Raw genomic sequence first — 12966 nt, 5'->3', positions numbered from 1 at the left:
AAATCGCATAAAACATTGTAATTGTTTTCTATTATCTAAGCTCTGCAGATTTTTAAGGACTATGGCACTCCGCGAATAATTTTCTTTTCTTGTAATACGATTTAATGATACAATTAATTTTTTTTCGTCATTTTTAGTTAGAAGTCTTTTCTTAGTAATCATTTCTTGGTTTAACTTTATATAAGGTTTATTAATTAATTTATCCTTCCTAAACTTGCTGATCATGTAGTTACTTATGCGAAGGTTATGTTTGAAGATTTCACCCTTTAAATATTTGTGGATTAATTTATAGACTTAAAGGAGAAATCAGTCTTATTTCAGTGTCACAACTTACCCGTAATAAGTGATAGTCCCAGGTTGGAAAAAGGTCGAAGACTGCATTTCGCCAGCTTAGAAGTGTATTTAAGAAGTGCATTTGATAAATATTTTTAAATGTGCTTTCTGAAGTAATCTTGGACTTCATGAACTTATAATAATGAATGTGGTGCACGCCGCAATTTAGATTAGACTTATTATTTAATGATATTTCGGCCATTTTTCGAAATCGATTGGTTGACCTAGTGTTATTAAAGTCAGCAAAACATGTATCATGCGAAGCCAATGGCTTGAATAAATAGAAGAAAGAGGCAAAGTTCAAATTGGAATCTGGATCCTTAACGCATAGTATTCTTTTTGGATTATATATGTGTCCTGTAAATAAATAAATTCGTGATTTTTGCAATCAGATATTTCGTTACGCACCTGCGAAAATATAAATAACAAAAGCGAGAGTGATCCAAAAACCGATTAATAACTGCATTATGAAGCTTACTTCATTACTTCGGCCAAAACTGTTTTCACTTTTGCGAGAGTTAAAACTGGCAAGGTCTTCATTGATAAATAATTATTTTTAATTTCATTTTTATGCCCCATTATTTCAGAACAGACGCTTAAATGCAATTTGTTACAACTCCAAACTACTAACAATAAAATACATGGTTCCTAATCTAAGAAGCGACAGCATTTTACTAGTTTTAACGCTGCAAACGTATTTGCTTAAAACAATTTGATTTATTTATTTTATTTTCGCAAAACAATAAATTTAAAACTAAGCATTTTTTTAATAAAACGCGTAATAGAATCGGTAAATAAAAATTCACTCAACTGATAAAAAAAACAAAGCTATAATAGACAAGTGCTACTATATTAAATTTCAGTCGTATAAACACAAATATTTGAGTTTACGAATTGAATATTTCTCTACGCTCAAGGAATTTTGAATACAGTACTAATGATTTAATAATGCTGGAAAGTTGGAAATATATAAATATATACAAGTGGCAAGTAAATTGAAGACGAACTCAAATGTCGTCAGTTTTTGTCTCCACAATGCGACTTATTATTGGTATATCTTCAACCTTTGTAAAGTTGGCCAATGATTCGCCATTAAGTACGCTTTCGATATAGTCATGTCTGAACTGCTCCCACTTTCGTGTCTTGAGAAAGTCCTTGAACAAAGCCTCTCTGGTTGGAATATTGCACTCGATGTAGAAGCGCTGTCGCTGCCAAACGTTACCAGGATTTTGGGCGGCCTCAAAGAGCCAAAAGCGTGGTATTACGATGCACTGCACCGTGGTCCTAGCCATAATCACACGATGGTCCATTTTCTCGCCCAACCCAAAGATTCCTCCGAATGTCAGCGAGCCAACGTCAATAAAATGCGTTTCAAAGCGTTCCAGGCCGGCGTTTGTTTCTTCGATAGTTCCCTGAATCGAATTGCTGGAGGCAGTGAATATTTCGCTACCCTCCGATTCGCTCTCGATTTCGTCAATTTCGCTGACGAATGCTGAAATTGGCGTCTGCATTCCAGAGTTCTCACTATACCGCTCCTCGACAAGATTCTCAGATATGTGGCCTGATTCATCTTCCTCGCCCATTATGTAATACTCGTAATGCTCTGGCTTCATGTTACGTTCTGAGTCCCGCACACGGTGTCGAGATCGCAGCCGTTGTCGTGCTCCTGGATCCTTGGTGGATCTCCTGGCCAGCGGTTTCTTCATCTCGTCGCAGGCCCGTTGTATCTCCTGGAGTCCCATTTTGCGCAGCTGCGCAAATAAGAGAAGAAATATTGAAATAATCTTAGTACAAAGGCATTAACGAGATTCAAAAGATTTGTTTGCACAGATTCCAAATTTGTCTGTTAAAATGATTACCAAAACTCTGATACCCCAATTTGGAGCTCACCTTCCTTTTCTTGCTCTGTTTGTTCTCATCCAGCGATGAACTGGATTGCATGTACTCGTTAACATCAAAGTACGGTTCGTTATTGGGCTTGGAGCCATCTTCCAAGGCAGGTTCGGTTTCCCGTTTATGAACCTTTGGCAGCTCGAATACCTTCTCCCGGTTAACCATGCTGACCTTCATGTGAAGGCATTGTAGGATCACACATTCCCCGCTGAGCACAAAATAGACATAGCTCATGGTGCCCAAATCCTCGGTGTGGATCGTCTCCAAGGGCTCGAACTGCTGAATGCTACCGTACTTACTGGCATTCACGATCTAACAAAAAAGTTACTCCATAATTTGTCGTTCTTAATTGCAATTACAATTACCTGCTCTTCGTTGAAAAAGTTAAAATAGTCAAGGGCCCGCAGAGCATTCTTCTTTTCCTGCCACATCTTTTGCATATGAGGTAGGAGAACGGATTTATAGTTCGTATTGAACATAGCCAGCAATTCGCAATTAGCTGTAAGAACCAGCTACAATTAGGTTTCAACAAACACACTATTAGTTTTACTTGTGGCGGTATAGGTGTTGGTTCTGGGTGCATCTTCCATCACATCAATATCCCCAATGCAATCCCCGGGTCCAAAAATAGCCTCCGATTGTAGTTCAGGACGATTGCAGCCCTAGGAAATAACAAGTTTTTCAAATAAAACAGCATTTTTAACGTATACCATTATATGGTGTGGAGAACATATACGAAACAAGTTATAACTTTAGTTTACCTTACTGTATATGTTCCTAGACATTTCCACCTCACCGGCGATTATAAAATAAATCGTTACGGGAAAATCACCCTCCTTCATAACAATGCGTCCGGGTGTTATTGCCATGAATTTGACAATCGGAACGAGACGAGCACGGACTTTCTGCGAGGGATAACAGGTCGTATAAGTAATATATATATATGCAAAGGATCAGCGTTACCCACTGGAGGAAATTTTGAAAAACAAGCCAGATTTGCCACAATGTTGCACAGCTTTTTTCTTTCATCAACGGTACGCGTGGCATGCGGAGTGCGCAGCAGCGATTTCTCCTAAAGTTCAGCAAGCAAACAAATAGAAAGAGCTCCAGGATCAGGACTGGATAAAAAAAAAGTAAAGATTCGTTAGACTTACGGCCATGGTCATCATGCCCACTTTGCGCTTTTGCCGCACCAACATGGCCACGTTCTTCTTCACATTCAGCGAAATGCCCGTCTCCTCGGGCAGCTCATTCAGCCATTGCATATTCAGGATCACGGCCCGGACGAGCTTCTTGAAACGAATCTTGGCCATTTTTTTTCCTTGGCCATCGAGACCATCGCGTTGGCGCTTGGACATGATCGGTCCTTCTGAATGCCTTCTGTTTAGTTCAAAGTAATGTATCCATATAACTTTATTCGAATGACAAAGATTTGGGTTTGCCGCCTGCTGGCTGGATAAGCTCGGAAATTTAACAATATGTAACTTGATTTTTAAATTCAATTTAATTTATTTTTATAATTATTTTGTTTTTTATACGTTATTTTCAAAGATTTTTGAAACATTTTTGCTATTTTATTGTTTTTTTTTATTTCTAAAATACACATATAAATCCTGAATAACTATTATTTTTATTAGTGTTTTTTTTTTTAAATATAATATTTATTGGTGCTTATATCGATATATATTACAATCGATATTACTCCCTTTGAACATCTTCTTCTCAAGCTGCACTTGCTGGCGCTATCTTGACGCACAGTCATACGATGAACTCGGTATGTGGTATATTTTGATGATTCACTACGTTCACACTGCGCACAATTGAATTCTATCGTTGGCTGTGGCTATCGGTACGGAAGAAATTTTAGTTCGTCTTTAATATGATATTGTTATGAATAACAGAAATTAAGCAAACAATAGATAGCAGTGCCCAACAACGCGATTTGTTGTCTCAGTTCGGTGCTGCAGTGCAATGTAAAGTATATACATATACGAAAATATTTACACACGCGCATTAACCGATAAATGTTCTGTGTAGATGGTTTTTTTTTCTCCTTTTTTTTTGTTACCCATATGAAAGAGAATTAAATGGTTGTGTTAATGATTCATTTACAAAGGAACCCCAAACCGAACACCACAGCCCAGAGTTTGTGAATCCAATGGGCAGTATTTATCCCGCATGAGAGGAGTATGATAAAGACGACGACGACGACGACGAAGATGATGATGATGAGATGATGATATGATGACTCTTCGGGTCGTGTATGTATGAAGAAAAGAACCGAATGATTTTTTGTGTTCGGCTCGTTTGGCAAAAAGGGCTTAGCCTAAAGTTTGTGTGTAGTGTGTGGTGTGGTGTGGTGTGTGCTTTGGTGTGCTGTGGTGTGCGGCTCATATAAACGGCTTGTGTTTTACATAGTTGGATGTTGATGTACAAGAGGGTGCAGCATTTCCCTATATATACATACCACTTAAGTATATACATATACGGAGTTACAATCCATTTACACTCCAGACCCATAAGTAACCTATACTCTAATTAAACTCGAAATATCCTGAAAATGTCTGCGTATACATATGTAGAAAGTCGGCCGGCGATTTCGAAGACATATACATATGTATGTATGTACAGTGGCTCACAGCTTAATTTGTTCGGAGGTAAATATTTATTTAATTGTGTTATGGTACAAAAAACCAATAAAGAGACAGTTATATGTGCTAATTGAAAACTAATAAAGTAAATTTACAGTTTGTATGGTGAAAATTTAAATTGAATTAGGTGAGCAGAAAAAAAAGGAATCAATTTTAAGATCTGAAAATTAAACTGTAAGTTTAATGGTTTTTATTGCCTAAGCTGTGGGTTCACTGTACTGTATATTTCTGACTCAAATAATAACAATTGGTATGCCATCTGTTTCTAAAGGTTTTCGTATTTCATCTATCCCAGTACTCAAAAAATAAGTACGGTATAGTAAATAAAAACATTTGATCGTGAAAAAAAAGAAAATAAATGAACAGCTGATTGAGGAAACGTAGAAAAAGTAAACAAAGCGCAAACAGCTGATGATATACATATATTATTGTCTTTCATTTAGTTCTAGTTAGTTTAGTTAGTCTGCGTCGCATAAAAGCTTTAAAATATGGTTTTGGATACACATTGTCTTTATGTTCTAATTGAAAAACCCTGTTTCCGGTGCTGGTTGTACTCGAGAATAGTGTCTCTTAGTAGATTTCCAACTCTGGTGGCTGTTTTTCCAATTGGCTTAGGCTTTATCTTATATAAAATAGGTTTAAGACATTTTACATTTAAAATGTTAGCTAGATCTCCTCAATTTTCTTATCAAGAGAAGTTCGAGTTGAGTTAACCGGAATCCTCCTTTTTTTTGCCATTTGTTTCGATACTTATAGCGAATCTTTTCCAATTCGATTTGTGAGATTACCACTACCGATATGGCGAAGATAATGATTTCATGGTAAGCCCCAGTATAAGTTCTTCATTTTATCCTCACAAATCTTCGAATTATTTTAAATGATACTAGAAAACAAATTTATTGAAGCTGAGGTAATGGTTTTGGGCAGATGTTGGTTTAGCAAGGCATTTAACTCTGTAAGTGACACTTAATCTAAGCTTTGCTTTACAAACGCAAGTTTAAGCATTATTAAATATGATTCTTGTATTATAAATATAGTTTTAAATATGTTTTTATCTGGTCTTCTTACAGCTTAGCACATAACCAGCACGGAAAAGCCTACAAAGTCACAAAAGTTAACGTTTCTCTCAGATAAACGCATTCGTATCGTTGCTATATGTGGCTTTTATTAAAACGAATTCCACTCGAAGTTAAATATAGACTAAGACTCGCATTTGCTGAACAGAGCCCATAAGCCAAACAATGGCGGACCTAATACATTTGGGAAATATCGATGTGGTCATCCAGAAAGATAAGCCCGGATCGCCAACGGGCTGTTCGGATGATGGTAACCTGGCTGGGCTGGGTGGCATGACTGGATTAGGTGGCATAATGGCCCCTGGTGGCATTGACTTGGGTGACTTGGCGCAGGAATTGGATCACGATGAGTTCGATGGACCCCATATGCTGAATGGTAAGCACACTATCATGCATTTCTTGTATATGAATAACTTTGTTATTCTTTCTCCTACTAACTTTCTACCAAACTCCAAAATTAGGTGAACGTCCAGCGATTATTGCTCCTCCGGAAAGCGAATGGTACCATGGACGACTTGATCGCTACTCTGCAGAGTCTCGTCTACGGGGAAGCAGTAAACTGGGCAGCTATTTAGGTGCGTATAACGTGGTATTCGAAGTTGAAAGAGTTGCTAAATATGCTTTTTGGTTCACTTTAATGCTGAACAGTTCGCGAAAGTGACCGCAAACCTGGCTCCTATGTTCTAAGTTATTATGGGCGCACCGGGATAAACCATTTTCGGTAAGTCATTGATTGGATTACTTGATTACATCAAGTTGCTCTGAAGGATCTTATATATTTTGTGTTATGCTTTCCATAGGATAACAGCCGTGTGCGGTGACTTCTATATCGGAGGACGACAGTTCATTTCCTTAAGCGACTTGGTTGGTTACTATACCTCATGTAGTGACCTACTGAAGCGCGAACGCTTGGCCATACCAGTTGCTCCGCCGGAGCCAGTTAATGATAAGAAACGCGTCGTAGCCATCCTGCCTTACACAAAAATGCCAGAGACCGATGAACTGAGTTTCCAGAAAGGTGATATCTTTTTTGTACACAACGACATGGGCGATGGCTGGTTGTGGGTGACTGCCCATCGTACTGGTGAGCAGGGAATGATTTTCAGAGAACTTGTGGACGATCTGGATGTATCTATCGATCCAAATACGGTATTTCCCTGGTTCCATCCGAACTGCACCAAAAACGAAGCCGTCGATATGTTGGTTAAAGGTGTGTATCTTTTATATACGTTCAAGTAAAGAAAGAACGCTAGATTATACATATATGAAATCATTTTTTGTATCCTTACAGCTGGACCAGGAAGTTTCCTTGTTCGTCCAAGTGACAACTCACCGGGGGATTACTCTCTCTTCTTTCATATAAACAATCAAATCCAACGCTTTCGCATTGAGAAGAAGGGCGTGCGATATTTAATGGGTGGCCGGACATTCGAATGCTTGGATGCGGTTATAAATCGATACCGCAAAGAGCAAATTGTCGAGGGCCACTCACTGAATCATCCAGTTGTGAATGGCATTCAGCCAGAGTTCAATCAGCAATATGTTGTGGAAAAGGCCGCCGAAAAGATCTATGCAACATTGCGCGAGTGCCGTGACCAAATCGGTCTCAAGAAGATCAAGGGAATCAAACATCACGGTCACTTGAACAAGAAGTCGGACAAAACGACGAAATGGAAGCAACTATACTTCGCTCTAATCAACGATGGTTCGGAGACGCAACTCTGCTTCTACGACAATCCGAAGAAGACCAAGCCGAAGGGTCTGATCGATTTGTCCTGTGCTTACCTCTATCAATGTCACGATTCGCTGTGGGAGCGTCCCTATTGCTTCCAAATTGTCGAGAGGGCCCTGCCATGCCTGGCCACAGTGACATATCTGTGTGCTCCTAGTCAGGAAAGCTATGTGGAGTGGATCAACTCGCTCAAAGCACAATGCGATTCCCAGCTGAGTCGTGCCCAGAAGAAGGTCTCACGTCTTCGGGAGCTTCGTTGTCTTAATCTGCATGTGCTAGAAGCTCACCGATTACCATTTAAACTAGTGCCACATCCATACTGCAGTATTTCCCTCAATCAAGTCAAAGTGGGCAAAACTCGTGTCAAAATTGCACCCGAACCCGTCTGGGAGGAGGAGTTTGTGCTGGAGTAAGTCTTACATATTTTATGGTTCAGTTTGTATACATTTCTTAAACTTATTTCGTTGCAGCGATGTTCCTCCAGATGTCGTCTCACTAACCATTACGTTAATATCGCGCGGCAAGCGCGGCAAAGACTCGGAAGTGGCCGAGCTAACCATTGACTTGTCTAGTCTGAAGAATGGCCAGGAAACTGAGGGCTGGTACCAACTCACTGGAATGACACCGATGGGTGAATGGGGCTCGTTGCGATTGCGTATGCGCTACCTCGACGATCTGATAATGCCGTGTGAAGAGTACAGTCCTCTGCAGCAGCTGCTCCTCGAATCGGAGCTCTACGCTGTGAAGGCGCTGGCTGAATTGTGCCATAATGATCGGGTTCCTTTGGCCACGGCTCTATTGCGAGTCTTCCGGCAGGAGAAACGGGAAACGGAATTAATTCGAATGCTGTGCCAGGCGGAGGTGACGCGCGAAAATGAAACCACAACGCTCTTCCGGGGCGCTTCATTGGCCACCACACTAATGGATCTATATATGCGCACCGAATGCAGCGGATTTCTGCAGTCGGCCGTTAGCGAAACCGTACAGCGCATTTTGGAGAGTAAGCAGTCGGCGGAACTGAATCCAACGAAAATGGATGTCAACGATGATGCCTGCACGAATGCAGAGTTTCTGTTGCAAATCCTTGATCTGGTCACCCAGTCGATATTCACTTCACCGGACGCCTGTCCCCGCAATGTGCGTTTCATTTGCAGCTGTCTTCAGAAGGCTGTGATGGCTAAGTGGCCGACAGAGCGGCTGGTTCGCACCCGCGTCGTCTCTGGCTTTATATTCTTGCGCCTTCTGTGCCCAGCGCTGCTGAATCCACGCCAATTTGGCTTGGTCAGTGAGACGCCACCAATGGCAGCAACTCGGTCGTTAGTCATGGTCGCCAAGTGTCTGCAGAATCTGGCCAACTTGATTGAATTCGGCGGCAAGGTGCGTGCGATTGTAGTCAATTATATGATCACCAACATAAAATGGTTTTCTTTTCTTAATTTTAGGAACAATACATGGAGGTTGTCAATCCGTTTATCTTGAAGAACAAGGAACGTATGATTGTTTTCTTGGATCAACTGTCCTCGGTCAACGATCCGAACCAACCGCTTGGAATGTTTGTCGAACAAAGTACAAATCTGAATTCACAAGACACTGGTAATTATTTCTTAGTCTAATTAAGCTGTAGTGGTATTAAATATAATATGATATGCTTCTAGGACGCGAGCTGGCTACCTTGCATCACATCTGTGTATCACATTCGCAAGAACTTCACGAGTTATCCAACATACTTTCAATTAAAAAGCTGGTCACAGTTACGGACATGCTGACCAAGCACAAGCTGAAGTACCGCGAGATGATCAGCTAAAATAAATTGCGAAGAGAGCGGATAATAAAAAAAAGCGATGTCTTCTTATCTACAAGTCCCTTCATACCTTTTTATAAAAATATTTATATGTGTATACTATTAGAATACATAAAATAAGAACTCATAATAACTGGTTGAATTGTATTGGAATAGTAAACAGAATATCATTTATAAAATTATTTATATGAAATGAAATAATATTTAACAGACCGGTATGCATTTATTTATTATGATTATAATTAAAGTAACTTATAATACACTAGCTTACACGGATTACTCCGTATAGCCGCAAACTCAGATATTAGAAATGGTTTTGCTTTTGATATTGTTTATAATTTAGTGCATTATCGTCAAATGGCAGATGGCGTTCGCATGCACGACATTTATCCAAAACTCAACTCATTTTTTTTTTACATAACGCATAAAATCGAAATAAAATTAATGAATTCAAAAAGAGTGCAAAAGACTTCCTCTGAAAACATATACAGTGTTTTTGAATGGCTTCATTTTGGTTTCTTTTTACTGAGAAATGTTTTTTAAGTAACTGGAGGTGATTGCTGCGGTTCTTTGTGTTCGAAGGCGTTGCAATGGGCGTGAAAAAGTCGAATTCACATGAAGTAAATATAAATACATATATTTATGAAAGGAAACAACAGTTTTCAGTTTACATTTGCAGTTTCGCTACTGAGTTCTTATCTTAAATGTGCATATTCATATTAAAAGCAAAAAAAAACAACCTGATTTTTACACGTATATTTAGTATCTATAAAATATTACATATTTATTTTTTAGATTTAAATTTATTTACGCCCCTTCCCCTTGCGACCTTTTCCACCCTTTTCGCGCCTCTTCTTTGCATCCATCGACCGCTTGTCCTTCTTCTCGCGTGGATCCACGACCTTATAGCGACCCTTTACACCTGCAGGACGACGGGCGCGACGAGCTGCTGTCTGCTTCTTGGCCACCACATATGTGACCTCCTTCTTCTTCTCCTGCGCCTTTTTGTACACCTTCTTGAGCTGCTTGGACTTCTCGTGATTGGTGGCATCGTTGTTCTCCATAATCTTTTCGGCCATCTTCTTAGCCTTGGCCAAGCGTTTGGTGGCACGACGGTGCTTGCGTGCCTTGGCCTCCATGACCTTCTTGATGGGGCGCACGTTCACCTCCTGCAACTTGCGCTGGTACTCGGCGGTTAGTTCCTTCGGAACTGGCGTTGGCTTGGTCATATGCTCGTCCTCATCCAGTTTGAACCAAACGGGAACGTTCTCATCGTTGAAAGCGTAGCGGTTCCAGGCTGCGTCGATCAGGTCACGGCGTGTTTTCTTGTTTCGTGTCAGCAGTGCACCCAGAGCCATTTCGTTTTCGGATAGGCGAACCTTCTTTGCGTTTGCACCTGATAAAAGGAAATGATAAGTTAACTTTAGGAATGTTAAACGCTTTATTTTACTCACCAGCAGCTGTCTGTTCGCCTTCACCTTCGCCATCCTCGTTGGCCTCATCTTCGGAATCGGACGACTCTGAGCTGCTGTCTTTGGCTGCGGCTTCATGGCGTGCACGACGTTTGGCCTTCTTTCCCTGGATGGTCTCATCGGCGTCCGGCTTAAGGGTGCTCTCACCCAGAACGGCGACACCCTTGGCCTTGTATTCCTTGGCCAGATTGTTCAGATCGTAGGTTTCTTCGTCGTCATCGGACTGGATATTTTGTAGTACATCTTTCTCGTACCAAAGCTGTACGCGTTGCTCTCGCTTAGTGTTTTTATCGCGGAAATCATTGGATTTAATCAGCGGATTCTCGGAGCGCTTTTTCCTCTTGTTTTTACCCTTCGGATTGTCCTCATCATCATCATCATCACTAAGGCCCAGGCCCTGCTTATCATTGATTTGATCCTCGTCTTCGGATGCCTCGCTTTGTTCCTCTTCGTTGTCGTCGTCATAGTTTAGATCATCATTGATGTTACCCTCATCCTTGTCGAAATATTTGTATTTTGGCAGCTTTGCTTGCTCTGGCTGCGTTTCATCGACGGCAAAGTCAGGTTGAACATCTAGCAAATCGTCGAGCTCCGCAGAGGTGTTGATATTCTTGAGGTCGAAGATTTCATGTTCCATTTCCTCGACTGGGCCATCGTCTCCCTTGATCACCATGTTAAGGTTCATTTTCTCGTGCAGTTTTGCCTTAGTCTTGAGCGTCTTCTTACGCTTACGCTTTAGATCCTTCTTCTCCTCTTCGACAATTGTGTCAATTTGCGTTTGCAGTTCGGCATCTTCCATATCCTCAATTTCCGCTTGCGTCAATGGCTTCTTGGGCTTCTCCTCTTCGCCATCGCCGACGACCAGTGGCGTTTCCTTTTTAACGAACAGCTCCCTGACATCTTTCCACCATTGCATGAGTCCCTTGATATCCTTGCGGCCCAATAGCTTCAGATCCTTGCAGCACTCCAGGATCTCTGGCGTGGTCTTCTTATGCTTGGCAATGCGCTCGTCATCGATGCGAATGGAACCGATGCCCTGCAGGGCAGCCAGTGCATTTTCAGCCTTCATAAACTCTGTGGCAGCCAGATCGTTGCGCAGGGCAATATCCTGTGCCGTGTAGCCCTCGGCCTTGATGCGTTTCTGCTTTTCGGGATGCAGCAGGCTGCTCTTCTTCTTGGCATCGAGATCCAGTTCCTCGAACACGTACTTCGAGTCCAGGAGACGGGGATCAATGTGATCGGGTGCCAGATAGCCCTGACAGACGACGAATATCTCGGCGGATTCCTTACGCGAGGCACTCGGCTTGGTGGCGTGCACCTTCTTGAACAGCTGCTTGAGCACCCAGAGCAGGGCATTGTAATCCTTGGAGCGGAACACCTTGGTCACAAACCAACCGCCGTTGCGCAGAAACAGTGTGCTCAACTTGAGGGCATTGAGGGTGAGGCAGATCTGCTGATAGGCATCGTACAACCAGTTCCTGCCCACATTGGGAGCACCATCGTGGAGCACAACATCGGCCTTCCACGATTGCAGCTCCTTGGTCAGCGATTGGCGGCACTTCTCCGTGGTGATGTCCTCAACGAGGCCAATGCAACCGGCAATGGGACGGATGGGAAAGAGATCCACGCCGATCACAATGCTGGACACCGGCATATTCTGCTTGGCCACCTGCATCCAGCCACCGGGAGCGGCGCACAAATCCAAACATACTTGCGACTGCTGAAGGAAACCGAATTTGCGATTCAGCTGGATCAATTTGAAGGCGGCACGCGATCGCAGGCCCGTCTCCTTGGCCAACTGGTAGAACTTATCCTTACGCGTCTTTCCAACTTTCGTTTTCTTGCCCATTGCTGCTGGCTTTGCGTACAATAACGATTAAATAAAAACGAATTCAAATCAAATGTCGAATTCGTGCACGTGTTGCCAACAGTGTGGCCGTATTGACCATTCAAAATATTCCGCGCTGGCAGTCATGCGCGTCAAGATAGCAGCACAAGTGGAACATGT

At 41.8% G+C, this 12966-nt stretch overlaps 4 protein-coding genes across 7 annotated transcripts in view; 1 reads left to right on the top strand and 3 right to left on the bottom strand.

The window, feature by feature from the left end:
- LOC6524927 overlaps positions 1-872 on the bottom strand; it is a 37778-nt gene extending 36906 nt beyond the window's left edge. Inside the window, exons 1-2 of the mRNA XM_039373574.2 lie at positions 742-872; positions 335-690 (exon numbers count right to left, since the gene is read on the bottom strand). Coding sequence (XP_039229508.2) covers positions 335-690; positions 742-799 — 414 coding nt within the window. The 5' untranslated portion in view covers positions 800-872. The remainder of the gene's footprint in view (positions 1-334; positions 691-741) is intronic.
- Positions 873-1253: 381 nt separating this feature from the next.
- On the bottom strand, positions 1254-3689 carry LOC6524926. Its single transcript, XM_002100730.4, has 7 exons — positions 3381-3689; positions 3194-3298; positions 2988-3131; positions 2777-2888; positions 2592-2725; positions 2224-2538; positions 1254-2084 (listed from the first exon to the last, which is right to left on the bottom strand). Exons 1-7 carry the CDS (start codon positions 3582-3584, stop codon positions 1341-1343), a joined length of 1758 nt encoding a protein of 585 aa, XP_002100766.1. The 5' UTR covers positions 3585-3689; the 3' UTR covers positions 1254-1340.
- A 351-nt stretch (positions 3690-4040) lies between these two features.
- On the top strand, positions 4041-9972 carry LOC6524925 (ras GTPase-activating protein 1). 4 transcript variants are annotated; one of them, XM_015190480.3, is made up of 10 exons: positions 4041-4199; positions 4343-4487; positions 5948-6329; positions 6415-6528; positions 6602-6674; positions 6754-7163; positions 7245-8094; positions 8156-9062; positions 9128-9278; positions 9341-9972. In XM_015190480.3, the coding sequence occupies exons 3-10, from the start codon at positions 6119-6121 to the stop codon at positions 9487-9489; spliced, it is 2865 nt and encodes a 954-aa protein (XP_015045966.1). In that variant the 5' UTR covers positions 4041-4199; positions 4343-4487; positions 5948-6118; the 3' UTR covers positions 9490-9972. The 4 variants fall into 4 exon arrangements, with proteins under 4 accessions (XP_015045966.1, XP_002100765.1, XP_039226663.1 ...); XM_002100729.4 differs by lacking the exon at positions 4343-4487 and having other exon boundaries at positions 4045-4199; XM_039370729.2 differs by lacking the exons at positions 4041-4199; positions 4343-4487 and adding an exon at positions 4533-4883.
- A 255-nt stretch (positions 9973-10227) lies between these two features.
- On the bottom strand, positions 10228-12899 carry LOC6524924 (pre-rRNA 2'-O-ribose RNA methyltransferase FTSJ3). Its single transcript, XM_002100728.4, has 2 exons — positions 10941-12899; positions 10228-10882 (listed from the first exon to the last, which is right to left on the bottom strand). The coding sequence occupies exons 1-2, from the start codon at positions 12805-12807 to the stop codon at positions 10290-10292; spliced, it is 2460 nt and encodes an 819-aa protein (XP_002100764.1). The 5' UTR covers positions 12808-12899; the 3' UTR covers positions 10228-10289.
- Positions 12900-12966: the final 67 nt, after the last annotated feature.

Source organism: Drosophila yakuba, chromosome X (assembly GCF_016746365.2).
Source record: "Drosophila yakuba strain Tai18E2 chromosome X, Prin_Dyak_Tai18E2_2.1, whole genome shotgun sequence".
Taxonomy (NCBI): domain Eukaryota; kingdom Metazoa; phylum Arthropoda; class Insecta; order Diptera; family Drosophilidae; genus Drosophila; species Drosophila yakuba.
This window is presented reverse-complemented; position numbering and strand designations above follow the sequence as displayed.